Below are 13,455 nucleotides of genomic sequence, written 5' to 3' on the forward strand. Positions count from 1 at the left end.
GTTATCTGAAAGACCGTATTCTCCCCTATGAGCCTATTCGTGCCCTGAGGTCTTCCGGGGAAGCCCTTCTCGCCATCCCGCCACCATCACAGGCATGCCTGGTGGTAATACAGGAGAGTGCCTTCTCGGTGGCTGCCCCAAGGCTCTATGTAGAACTCCCTTCCCAGGGAGGCGAGAGTGGCACCCTCCTTGATATGCTTTTGTAGGCAAGGAAAAACTTTTTTGTTCCAGCAGGCCTTTGGGAATAGCTAGTCCCTGTGAAAATATGATGGATGGATACTATTTTTCTTGTTGTCTTTTAAGGTTTTGATATTTTTACGATTTTAATATTGATGTTTTAATTATATTTTTAACTTTTGTACACTTCTATTTCTAGGTTTTAATTGTATAAGTTTTAATGTAAAGCTGCCTTGAGTCCCAGTATTGGAGAAAAGGTGGGATATAATGATGATGATAATGATGATGCTTTATTGTGATGGTTTGCTTGGAGCTCAAAGTACCCCATTAACTCCCCCCCCCCAAGACCTCCTGGCAACCAATGAACAACTGCAAAAGAATTTATCCATTAGCTCATAACACTTAGATCAAACTCTGCTATTATATGATATCAGAGAGAGTGTTAGCATGTGGAGGTACAATTTAGCCACTCTTGTTCCACAGGAAAGATCTTTAGATTTCAAACCACTGTCTACAAGGAAGTGAGATCTGAAAAGCATTATGCTTCCTTTCAGGCCACTGCTTTAATTTCAATACAATGAGATGCCACAAAGCACGGTTATTTTCTAGCAAAACTAATGGTCTCAATAATGAGTCCTAGCCATCAAAAGCAATTCTCAAGACCAGTGAAGAGAATAACAGTGCAATCCTAAGCATGTTTACTCAGAAGGAAGCCCCATTGAGTTCCATGGGGCTTACTTCTATGTAAGTGCATATAGGATAGGAGCTGCTGCAACAACCACCAAAAAGGTTAAAAGGGGCAGTTTTCAGAGACTCTTTATGGCACCTTCAAACTGGATCTCCCAACTTTGCTCCTAGATATACCTTCTGGGCTTACACAGTTACCTTATCATGGCCTAAGAATGGAGAACAGGGCCTTAACAGTAAAGTCTCCAGAGCTACTCCTGATGAATCTAGAACATAGTCCCAGCTCCTGTCCATGTGGAATACCACCTATCATCAGCACAAGAAGGTGATACATAGATGGCTGTACGAATGATCACAGAATGTGCTTCTGGGTGGGGAATTTGGCTTCCTGAGAATCTCGGGTTTGATTTTTTAAAAACATCACGTTTCTAGCTCTTATGATGGCAAAGATATGCCAGAAAGTGTTTGGTCACTGCCTGTTGAAAGGTCAGATATCAGAGGGGTGGCTGAATAAGTTTCCAGTGGTTGCAGGAAGCTGGTGGTCTTTGGTGCCTACTTGCCTCTTGGTTTATCCCCAAGATGAGGTGAACCTGAATAAATTATGTAAAATAGTAAATACTGCGGAATAAATTATGCAGAAAAGAGAAATGATGCAAATGCATGGTTTAGAAAAATAGTAGAATTCAGCTGTTCTTCCTTCAAACTAAGGGTTTATTTATTTATTACATTTCTATACCACCCAATAGCTGAAGCTCTCTTGGTGGTAGGGATGTGCAAACTCACCCCCGTCCATGTTCTCCGGACGCCTGCCCAGTCCCTGCCCCCACTCGCCAGTCCCCAAACCACGCTTGAGCCCCTCCCACACTTGGCAAGCAGCCCACACTCAACCCAACGGCCTTGTCAAGCTCTGTGGTCGCCATTGTTTTGAAAAATAAAATGGCGATCACAAAAATGCTCATGTTTTTGTATGCGCAAAAGTGCACATTTCTGTGAGTACGCATATTCTCAAATGCTAAATGTGCATATTTTGCAAAGGCGCACATTTGTGTGTGTGTGTTTTTAAAAAATGTGCATTTCTTAAAAAAATGTGCATTTTGTGCATATGCAAATATATTCATTTACAAAATGTGCAATTTTGCATACACAAATATGCACATTCGCAAAATGTGCATTTTTGCATGTGCATAAATATGCACATTTTTGCAATCACCATTTTATTTCTCAAAAGATGGTGACCATGAAGCTCGATGAGGCTGCCAAGGTGAGTGCAGGCCATTCGCCAAGCACGGGCAGGGGGCGGGCAGGGGTTCGGCAAGTGGGGCTCAGGGGTGCAGGCAGGGGCAGTTCTGCGAGATTCCCAAACTGAATCGGGCACCTACGCCATCCCTACTTGGTGGTTCATAACAATTAAAAGTTCATCAATATGAAGCAAAATTGTCCAGCCCTTCATCCAGGTGGCACGCCCTGCTTTTGCCCTGACTACAACCCTGTGAGGTAGGTAAGGCTGAGTGATACAGACACGTCCAAGGTCATTGAATGAGTTTTGCGGTTAATTCATTTTTTTTTGAATCCAGGTCTTCCAGGTTCCAACTAGGGGTGCACGAAAGTCACTTACCTGGTCTCGCAGCTTTTCGCGGTGGGGGGGAAGCGCTTCGCTGCTCCCCCCGCGAAGTTCAGGCCGGGGGGGGAGGCTTCCCGCCTCGCTCGGCTGAAATTCAGGCCGGGGGGGAGGCTTCCCGCCTCGCCTCGCCCGGCCGCGAAATTAAAAGTAAAAAAAAAAAACACCGCCGTGATAGGCTACGTGACGATTAACGTAGCCTATCATGGCTAGATCTGCAAAGTCAGCCGTGATAGGCTACGTAAATCGTCACGTAGCCTATCACGGGTGACTTAAAAAAAAAAAAGAAGTGCGTACGCAAATGGCGGCGCCCATAGGGAGCTGCCATTCGCGTTCCTTATTTGGTCGCTGTAGTCTACGTAAATATTTACGTAGACTACAGCGACCAAATAAGGAACGGGAATGGCGGCTCCCTATGGGGGCCGCCATTATCCGTACGCGCTTTTTTTTTTTTTTAAGTCACCTGTGATAGGCTACGTGACGATTAACGTAGCCTATCACGGCTGACGTTGCAAATCTAGCCGTGATAGGCTACGTTAATTGTCACGTAGCCTATCACGGGGGCATTTTTTTTTTCTTTTATTGGAATGGCGGCGGCGGCAGCCGGTCGAAAGACCGGCTGCCGCCCCTGCCCCTGACGAAGACCTGACGAACCGCCGGCCGGACCTGCCGCCGGGAGGGACATTCGGGAAAGGTAAGTCCCATCCCGGGCTGGGGGTGGGGGGGTGCGGAGAATTTCTCCCCGAAACTTGTTCGGGGGGCCAAACACGTTGGCGCTCGGCCCCCCGAAGTTTCGGGGAGAAATTCTCCGCCATCCCTAGTTCCAACACAATAATTAACCACTACCCTACATTGACTCTTACACCCAATCACTTGAATACTTATACCAGCATATCTGGCTCCAGAGATAGCATAACATCTGGAGTAACATCGTGGTGTAATGTTTGGCATACTGAAGTCATGATTCTATATATGAATAGTGAACTCATCCTCACAAAAGGGAGGCATTAGGAGGTTTGAGGGAACCCCACAGTTTGCAGAAGTTAAAAAAAATAGGAAAAAAGTAAGGGTGGGGAACCAAAACAACCCAATGACTACTGAGCATGCTCCATGGGCATGGAATGTGGACTGACTGGTGGGACGAGCAGGGGGGACAGAAAACTTGAGGAGGGGATGAAATGGAGAATACTGGAAGAGGGCATGGCCCACCTGGCTGGAACCCTGAACAAGAACACCTCACACTGCAATACTTCATTGTAGGTTCCACTTGTTATTTATTGCCTCTAAAGTATGAATCATCTGAAACAGGTATTGACATTTCAGGATGAGGCTTTTCTTAGATTTGAGCTCAAGGTACTGGATCTGGAAAGACCTCAAAGTGATATTATTGCAAATTATTATTCAAGAGGCATTTGGAACTCCAATTTAGTTCTGCTTGAAAATAGAATCAATTTAATGGTAAAAGAAAGTCAATACAACTGACAGACCTTAAAGCAATGAAACATCTACTGTAGAAAAGGCAGCTTGTGGTTTGGGTAATGATGACATATTTTACAAGAAAACAGCTCTTTGCCAGCAGAACTTCATATCTAATATTTAAGGCTCTAGCCCTCATTTGTTTATTCTGTTCCTTGGAACACTTATTTCATAAATCTGTGAAAAGCTAACTTTGCAATTACTGATAATGGGACAAACTCACCTGGTTCAAACAACATGACAACCCACCATGGCTGACCACCCATGTTGTCATGTTGTGAGAACCTGGCTTAATTTCTTCAGGGTGGCTTATTCCCCCCGCAAAAAAGCCACCCCAAGACCCATGGCTTGTTTTAGGGTTGTTGACACCCATGGTGGCTTGTTGTATTGTCCAAACCTGACATGGCGACTTCGTCATGGGTTGCTGGGAATGGCTACAGAACCGGGTGGCCAGAGTAGCCAAAACAGAGGCAGCGACTAAGGAAATTAGGAGTTCTGCCACAAAGGTGCCTGTGATACATGCTGGAGCTGGTGGGAGTAGGGATGGACGAAAGTCCCTTACCTTATCCCGCAGCTTGCTTTGCAGTGTGGGGGAGGCGCTCAGTCCCTCCCCCTGAAATTCTGGCCAGAGGGGAGGCACCCCGTCCCTCCGGCCGTGAATCCTCCTGGCCAGCCGGGACACAAATGGCGGCGGCTGTAGCCGCCGCTGTTTGCGTCCCTGCAGTCAGCCGTGATAGGCTACGTAAATCCTTACGTAGCCTATCACAGCTGACTTTGGGGGGGGGGAAGCGCATACGCAAATGGCGGCGCCCATGGGCGCCGCCATTTGCATTCCTTATTTGGGCACGTGTAGTCTACATAAACATTTACGTAGACTATGGTGAAAATAAGGGCAACGCAAATAGCTTTGCCCTTATTTTCGCCGTAGTCTACGTAAATGTTTACGTAGACTACACGTGCCCAAATACGGAACGCAAATAAGGAACGTACATTTGTGTACGCACTTCCCCCCCCCAAAGTCAGCCGTGATAGGCTACGTAAGGATTTACGTAGCCTATCATGATGTTTTTTGAAAATCTAGCCATGATAGGCTACGTAAACCTTTACGTAGCCTATCACGTTTCTTTGTTTTTGTTTTTTATTCACTTGGAAATGGTGGCAGCGGCGTCCGGTCAGAAGACCGGCCGCCGCCGCTGCTGCCGAACCGCCGCCGGGAGCTGCCGGGAGCTGCCAGCGCCAGGGACATTCAGGAAAGGTAAGTCCCATTCTGGGGGGGGGCGGGGGGGCGGACCGTTTCCCCACCAATTTCGGGGGGCCGAATGCGTTGGCATTCGGCATCCTGGAGATTCGTGGAGAAATTCTCCAACATCCCTAGGTGGGAGAACTGAGGGGCAATGAGGGGGGAAGCAAGCCCTGGCAAGCCCATTTATCTGTTGGGTTAGCAAGTGAACAACCAACCCATGGTGGCTTATTCGCAGGGTGGCTTAGCATAATGTGTGAATCTTCTCACTGTGAACTGATCTGGATTTTCTCTTAAGAACTTACTTGGAGTAAAAGGTGGGTAGTTTAAGCTGTTCACTGCGCAGCCAGATTTTGATCCTTTAATAAAATTGGATATTTCATTCATGTCCTAGGGGGAAAGATTTGCAGAAATGCATGAGTATACTGTTTCAATTAAATCTGCATCTTTATTTAGCTGACCCTTTAAAGACACAATGAAGAGTACATCAAATACACTTGGGTAACCATTGCCGTGGTTGTTCACCAACATTACAAGATGTAAAGGTGAAGCAACATATATTTCTGAAGAACATAAAGCCAACTCTCCTTAAACATAGAGGGCCATTCCACACATTCCATGGCAGAAAATGAAGTTTGGACACTGAATGTACACTGAACAACAACCCTCAGCTGATCTATGGTGTGCATTCCATTTTTGGTATTTTTGGTATCCAAGCCTACACTTGAAAAAAATAATACGTAAGGTGTCTCTAATAATTTATGGGTTTGTGAGTAGTTTCTTAGGTATTTATTAAATAGAACTCAGTTATATTGCCTGCCTCATCCCAGCTCCTTTTCCCATTGTTCTAGTCCAGTCTCAGCTCTATGCTGCACATTACATAAAAAGTGCAATACTTTTGTCATGTGACAAATGTAGGGATGTACGAATGTCACTTACCTTTTCTCAGATGTGATTCGCAGTGGGGGGAGAGGCGCTCCATCCCTCCAACCGGAATCCTCCCTGGCTGGCTTCGCACCGTGGCGGCTCCACGGAGCCGCTGGCCAGGGCCATCCGCAGCCAGAGTTCCAGCCACGGACGGGCTGCTGTGGATAAGAATGGCAGCCACCATAGCGGCCGCCATTTGCGTTCTGCGAGGCTGCCGTGATAAGCTACCTAAGTATTTACGTAGCCTATCACGGAAAAGAGCAGGGACGCAAACGGCGGCTGCTACGCCATTTGCGCCGCTGCTCTTTCCGTGATAGGCTATATAAGTATTTACGTAGCCTATCATGGTAAAGGCAACCACGCAAATGGCGTTGTGGCCTCCATTTGCATAGTTGCCTTTACCGTGATAGGCTACGTAAATACTTAGGTAGCCTATCACGGAAAGAGCAGTGGTGCAAACGACGTAGTGGCCACCGTTTCTGTCCCTGCTCTTTGCTGTGATTAGGGATGGCGGAGAATTTCTCCCCGAAACTTCGGGGGGCCGAGCGCCAACGTGTTCGGCCCCCTGAACAAGTTTCGGGGAGAAATTCTCCGCACCCCCCCGCCCCCCACACCCCTCCCGGGACGGGACTTACCTTTGCCAAATGTCCCTCCCGGCGGTGGGTCCGGCCGGCGGTTCAGCGGGTGTTCGTCATTAGGGCGCCATTCGTCATTAGGGCGTCATTAGGAAGCGCCTCCCCCCCCACCGCGAACAAGGTTTGAGGACAGGTAAGTCACTTTCGTCCACCCCTAGCTGTGATAGGCTACATAAATACTTATGTAGCCTATCATGGCAGCCTCGCAGGATGCAAATGGCGGCCACAGCAGCCGGTCGAAAGACCAGCCGCCGCCGCCAGAGCCCCAGATAAGTTTCGTTCCGGGGCTATTCCACGAGGTGGCGGGGGGTGGGAGGCCGTTCCACCACAGGTTTCGGAGGTCACTGGCATTCGGCCTCACTGAAATCTGTGGCGGAATTCTCCGCCATCCCTAGACAAATGTAAGGGGACTAACTTAGCGGTGTTCTACTTAGGAGTGACCTGATTCTCACCATTTCACTCCTTTATAGTTCTGACATTCTAGTATCCTTCAGATTTCAGACTGTTTGATCTAGGGCTGTGCAGGGACCCCCCAATCCGTTTCGGAAGCCACTTTGCTCCTTTTGTCATCGTCTTCTTCTTTGCCGCTGCCGCACTGCTGCCGCCTCCCGAGGCTTGGACATGAGGTGACTGCTCTTCTTGCAGTGATTTGCCATTTTTAAAATGGTGACTCCCTGCAAGAAGAGTCACCACATGTCCAGGCCTCAGGAGATGGTGGCGGTGGCAAAGAAGATGACGAAAGCAGCGACAGCGGGCGGCAGCGAAGAAGACGACGAAGGCAGTGGTGCAACAGAGAAGGCAGCAGTGCAGCGATGGAGGAGGCAGCAGAGGAGGAGGTGGCCCAGGTAAGGAGCTGGGGGTTGTGTGGGGGCGTTGGGGGGGCTCGGCTGGGGGCTGAAGCTCCAAAGCACACCGAGTGCTTTGATGAGCCCCCGACCCTCTCCATGCCACTTCGTGTCCCCTCTGCTTTGCCCTGGAAGGGATACAAAGTGGCCCACTGTGGCCCTCTTCAACTTGGGGTTTGGTCCTCAGGTTGAAGCAGTGCACAGCCCTAGTTTGAACTTCAGCAGGAATTGGCCATTTCAAATTGCTGGTAAGAGATTATATGCATGTGCCTTGAGAATAATCCAACTCGCCGAAAGTCACCCAGTGAACTTCATCGCTGAGTGGAAACTAGAACCCAGATCTCCTGAGTCCCAGTCCAATGCTCTACCTGCTACACCACATTGGATCTCATAAATAATAAAAAATAAAAATATTGTCAAATAAAAAATTGTGAAAGCACTGTTCAGAATTCACATACACTAGGGATGGATGAAAGTCACTTACCTTTTCGACGAGGTGATTCGCGAGGGGGGAGGCGTTCTGTACCCCCCCCGAAATCCTTCTCCAGCTGGATCTGCTCCACGGAAATTCCGTGGAGCTGCCAGCCAGGGCCACCTGCAACCAGAAATCTGGCCGCTGGGCAACTTCTTTCCAGAAGAAAAAAAAACGGCGTACGCAAATGGCAGCTGCTACGGTGGCCACCATTTGCGTTCCCTATTTTTCGCCTATTTATCTTACGTAAATATTTACGTAAGATAAAACAGCGAAAAAAAGGGGAACGCAAATAGCATAGTGGGCGCTATTTGCGTTCCTTTCTTTTTCGCTGTTCTAGCCTACTTAAATATTTACAGAGGCTAGAAAGGCGAAAAATAACGGAACGCAAATAGCACCCACTACGCTATTTGTGTTCCCCTTTTTTTTGCTGTTTTCTCTTACGTAAATATTTACGTAAGAAAAATCGGCGAAAAATAGGGAACGCAAATGGTGGCCGATGTAGCCGCCGCCATTTGCATACGCCATTTTTTTATTATTGGCTTGACGTGATAGGCTACATAAATACTTACATACCCTATCACGGCAAAGACCAGGACAACAATGGCGGCTGAGGCAGCTGGTCGAAAGACCAGCCGCTACCACCGCCGGACCTGCCGCCGGAGCCGCCACTGTCTGGAACATCAGCCCTAGGTAAGCCTCGTCCCAGGGGGAATCCGCAGGGGGGGCAGGCTATTCCGCCACGGATTTGGGGGGGGCGAATGCCAGTGCATTCAGTCTCACTGAAATCCATGGCGGAATTCTCCGCCATCCCTAACATACACACATTAAGGGCACAGTCCTATGGCTGCTAGACAGCAGCTAGATGGCCATAAGATTGGTTGGTTTCTGGGAACCTGTGCTCCAAGCTTGGTTCCTGGAGAACTGCCCCCCCACCCCCACCCCCTCCTGGCAGCGTGGATCATCTCAGGGCTCATAAGAGCAGTGTGGAGTGGGGAAAAGGGGGGAATTCCTGGGGGGCAGGGAGGGGTGGGGAGTGTGGAAGTTCCAGTCCAACTCTTCTTATGTATCATCTGGCCTCCGCACCCCATGCTCCAAGGTCTGTGGCTAGACAGCTGAAATCGGCTGTTTAGCCACAAATGCATGGCAGCTGGAGCACAGAAGAGAGGATCCCCTCCACCCTCCTCCCACCATGCATTAGATAGGCGGTCGCCTCCGAGTTCAGAGGCAGCCACCAGGATTGTTCCCTCCAAATCACATGAAGGGGAAAGTGGGAATGAACCCATTGGCTCTACCCTCTATATTGCAACCTCATAACCTTTCCTCCACACACTGGAGGTGTAATCTTTCCAGCAGGAAGCCTTCTCCACTCGTGTATTATTTATTATTACTTAAAATTCTTCTTAGCTGCCTTTCAAGGCAGGAGCCCTGCCAAAGTGGTATGGAATAATAAAACACATAATCAAAACCAACATGCTCTTAAAGAGCAATAAAAACACAATAAAAACAGCAACAACAGTGAACGTATCAGAGGAAGGCCAAAGCAAAATAGCATGTTTTCAGGCCTTCTAAAAGCCTACAATGATGGGGCCTGGAAAAAACCCAATGGCAACTTATTCCAGAGGTGTGGGCCCACTGCAAAAAAGCCCCCTCTTCTGTGGTAACCCACCTAACTGCTCTTACAGGCAGGCAAGTTCTATGATTCTATGAAGGGCCTCTCTTGCTGATCTGAAAGGGTGGGCAAGCTGATATGGCTGAGGGTGGTCCTTCAAATTAGGGATGTACGAATCCTACTCACCCGACCGTTCCGGGGCATCGGCGGTGGGGGGAGGCGCGCCGTCCATCCCCCCAGAATCTTCCCCGAACCGGCTCTGCTCCACGGCAGCTCCGCAAAGCTGCCGGCTGGGGCTGGCCACAGCTAGAGTCCTGGCCGCGGCTGGGCTGCTGCAGCCGCAAATGGCGGCTGTCATAGTGGCCACCATTTGTGTGCTTGCAGTCAGCCATGATAGGCTATGTAAGTATTTATGTAGCCTTTCACAGCAAAGAACAGGGATGCAAATGGCGGCTGCTATGCCATTTGCGCCCCTGCTCTTTGCCGTGATAGGCTACGTAAATACATACGTAGCCTATCACGGCTGACTGCAAGCACGCAAATGGTGGCCACTATGATGGCCACCATTTGCGGCCGCAGCAGCTCGGCAGCAGCTGACCAGGAGACCAGCCAGAGCCGCTGCCACCACATCTGCCGCCAGAGCCGTCGCCGCCGCATCCGCTGCCAGGTAAGCTCTGTCCCGGGGGGATTCCGTGGGGTGGCAGCGGGGGAGGCCATCCTGCCACGGATTCCAGGGGGGCGGATTCTAAAGAATCCAGCCTCACTAGAGTCCATGGTGGAATTCTCTGACATCCCTACTTTAAATAAGCTCTCCACACCAACTCTGACTCCCCAGGGTTCTAAATCGTGCAGGAGGCCTACACAAGTAGACCTGGCACCCCTGCAGTGGACATTCAGCCCCCTACATGTGGAGAGCTACAGAGACTGGCAACAAGGGCATGATGAAGGGGGGGATGGGATCACCCCCATTTTCTGCCTCACAGAATTTTAATTGCGCTGGGCAGGGGCAGGCAACTTGTGGCTTTCCAGGTATTGTTAGTACTGCAACTCCCATCATCCCTCACCATTAGACATGCTGACTAGGGCGGATAGGTTCTGTAGGCCAAAGCATCTGGAGAGCTACAAGTTGCACATTCCTAGCATAGGGCATACACTTCTGAACAGGACTGAAAGTGAGATGATATGGTCATTGCTGCTTGTAGTAACAAATATACCTTTAAAAATATCCTGCTAAGGTCAAATAGGTTGTCCAGATGTTTACAATACTACAAAGGCCTCCAAGACCAAACTATAGGGGGATGGGGGTAGGGATGTGTGAACCTACCCCTGTCTGGGTTCTCTGGGTGCCCACCCAGCCCCTGCCCCCACTTGCTGGTCCCCAGACTGTGCTTGAGTCCCCCCTGCGCTTGGCTAGCAGCCCACACTCACCCCAGTGGCCTCGTCGAGCTCCGCAGTTGCCATTTTTTGAAAAATAAAATGGTGATTACAAAATGCACGTATTTGTGTATGCACTAAAATGCACATTTTGTGGATGCTCATATTTGCATATGTGCGAAAATGTGCATTTTTGCAAAATGCACATTTTCATGCATAAGAAAAAATGCACATTTTCACACATACGCAAATATGCACTTTTTTGCGATGCCATTTTATTCTTCAAAAAATGACTACTGCAGAGCTCAATGAGGGGTGATTGCAGGCCACTCACTGAGTGGGGGCACGGGGCGAGTGAGGGCAGGGGCTCAGCAAGTGGGGCTCAAAGGTACAGGCGGGGAGGGGTTCCGCCAGATTCCTGGATAGAATCAGGCACCCGCATCATCCCTAGATGGGGGGCACACGCACACATAATGACTGTACAATAGGCACCATCTCTGAATCTGAAAGGCCATCCAGTTTTATAGAGTGCCATGACTCACTCTTTTTCAATAAAAACCTAGGGATGTCACAGAATTCCGCCACGGATCTCAGTGAGGCCGAATGCCAGTGCATTCGGCCCCCTGAAATCCATGGCGGAATGAAACCCCTGCTCCCCAAACCACGAAAGGTGCGCGAAATGGAGCATTTACCTGCTGCCGTCCACGCTGACTTGCGAATGGTGGCTGCCCTGCGGCCACCATTCACTTCTTCATCATAGCCGTGATAGGCTATGTAAATATTTACATACATAAATTTAAATACGTAAATTTAAATACGTAAATTTAAATACGTAAATTTAAATTTTAAATTTTTAAATTAAATTTTAAAAAATTTAAATTAAATATGTAAATTTAAATACGTAAATTACGTATTTACATATCATGGCTAACGCAGGGACACCTTTGGCGTACTTGCAGAGTCTGTGATAGGCTACATAAGTATTTACGTAGCCTATCACGGGGAAAAAAAAAACAAACCACGTACGCAAATCGCGGTGGCTATGGTGGCCGCCATTTGCGTTCCCTTCTTTTCGCTGTTTTAGCCTATGTAAATATTTATGTAAGTTATTAAGGCAAAAAAAGGGGGAATGCAAATAGCATAATGGGTGCTACTTGCGTTCCCCTTTTTTTCGCCGTAATAGCTTACGTAAATATTTACGTAGGCGAAAACAGCGAGAAAAGGGAATGCAAATGGCGGCCATTATGCTATTTGCATTCCCCTTTTTTTTGCCGTAATAACTTACATAAATATTTACATAGGCTAAAACAGCGAAAAGAAGGGAACGCAAATGGCGGCCACCATAGCCACCGCCATTTGCGTACGTTGTTTGTTTGTTTTTTCCCTGTGATAGGCTATGTAAATAGTTACGTAGTAAGTAGCTGCCATTATTTGCGTACGCAGGGTTTTTTTGTTTTGTTTTTTTTACCTGCAGGCTGCCCAGGAGCCGGATGTCCAGCTGCGGGATCCCCCGGCCGGCGGTTTCACAGAATCTCCGCGGAGTGGAGCCGGCTGGATTAGGATTTCGGGGGGAGGTGTGCAGCACCTCCTCCCCACCCCACGAATCACCCCATCTAAAAGGTAAGTGACTTTCGTACATCCCTATAAAAAGCTGATGTGGCTACTCTTTGGAGTTTGTCCTTATTGAATGGACATAATGTTATCTGCTCATTTTTAGTGCTCTTCCAGAATCCAATTCAACTGATGAATCCAAGGGTGGAGTTAAAACATTAACAATCTCAGATATGCAGATGATACCACCTTGATGGCTGAAAGTGAGGAGGAGCTGAGGAACCTCATGACCAAGGTGAAAGAAGAAAGTGCAAAGCTAGGTTGCAGTTAAACCTCAAAAAAAACCGAGATTATGGCAACCAGCTTGATTGATAACTGGCAAATAGAGGGAGAAAATGTGGAGGCAATGACAGACTTTGTAGTTCTAGACGCAAAGATTACTGCAGATGCTGACTGAAGCCAGGAAATCAGAAGACGTTTACTTCTTGGGAGGACAGCAATGACAAATCTTGATAAAATAGTTAAGAGCAGAGACATCACATTGACAACAAAGGTCCGCATAGTTAAAGCAATGGTATTTCCTGTAGTAACCTAGGGCTGCGAGAGCTGGACCATAAGGAAGGCTGAGCGAAGGAAGATAGATGCTTTTGAACTGTGGTGTTGGAGGAAAATTCTGAGAGTGCCTTGGACTGCAAGAAGATCAAACCAGTCCATACTCCAGGAAAGAAAGCCAGACTGCTCACTTGAGGGAATGATATGAAAGGCAAAACTGAAGTACTTTTGCCACATAATGAGAAGACAGGACACCCTGGAGAAGATGCTGATGGTAGGGAAAGTGGAA

At 48.3% G+C, this 13,455-nt stretch overlaps 1 protein-coding gene across 1 annotated transcript in view; it reads right to left on the reverse strand.

The window, feature by feature from the left end:
* SI (sucrase-isomaltase) overlaps positions 1-13,455 on the reverse strand; it is a 257,605-nt gene that overhangs the window by 190,661 nt on the left and 53,489 nt on the right. Inside the window, exon 14 of the mRNA XM_084847439.1 lies at positions 5,504-5,588. Coding sequence (XP_084703565.1) covers positions 5,504-5,588 — 85 coding nt within the window. The remainder of the gene's footprint in view (positions 1-5,503; positions 5,589-13,455) is intronic.

This window comes from Heloderma suspectum, chromosome 3 (assembly GCF_057233095.1).
Source record: "Heloderma suspectum isolate Gila_16-S chromosome 3, 16-S_ref, whole genome shotgun sequence".
In the NCBI taxonomy this organism is placed as follows: Eukaryota; Metazoa; Chordata; class Lepidosauria; order Squamata; family Helodermatidae; genus Heloderma; species Heloderma suspectum.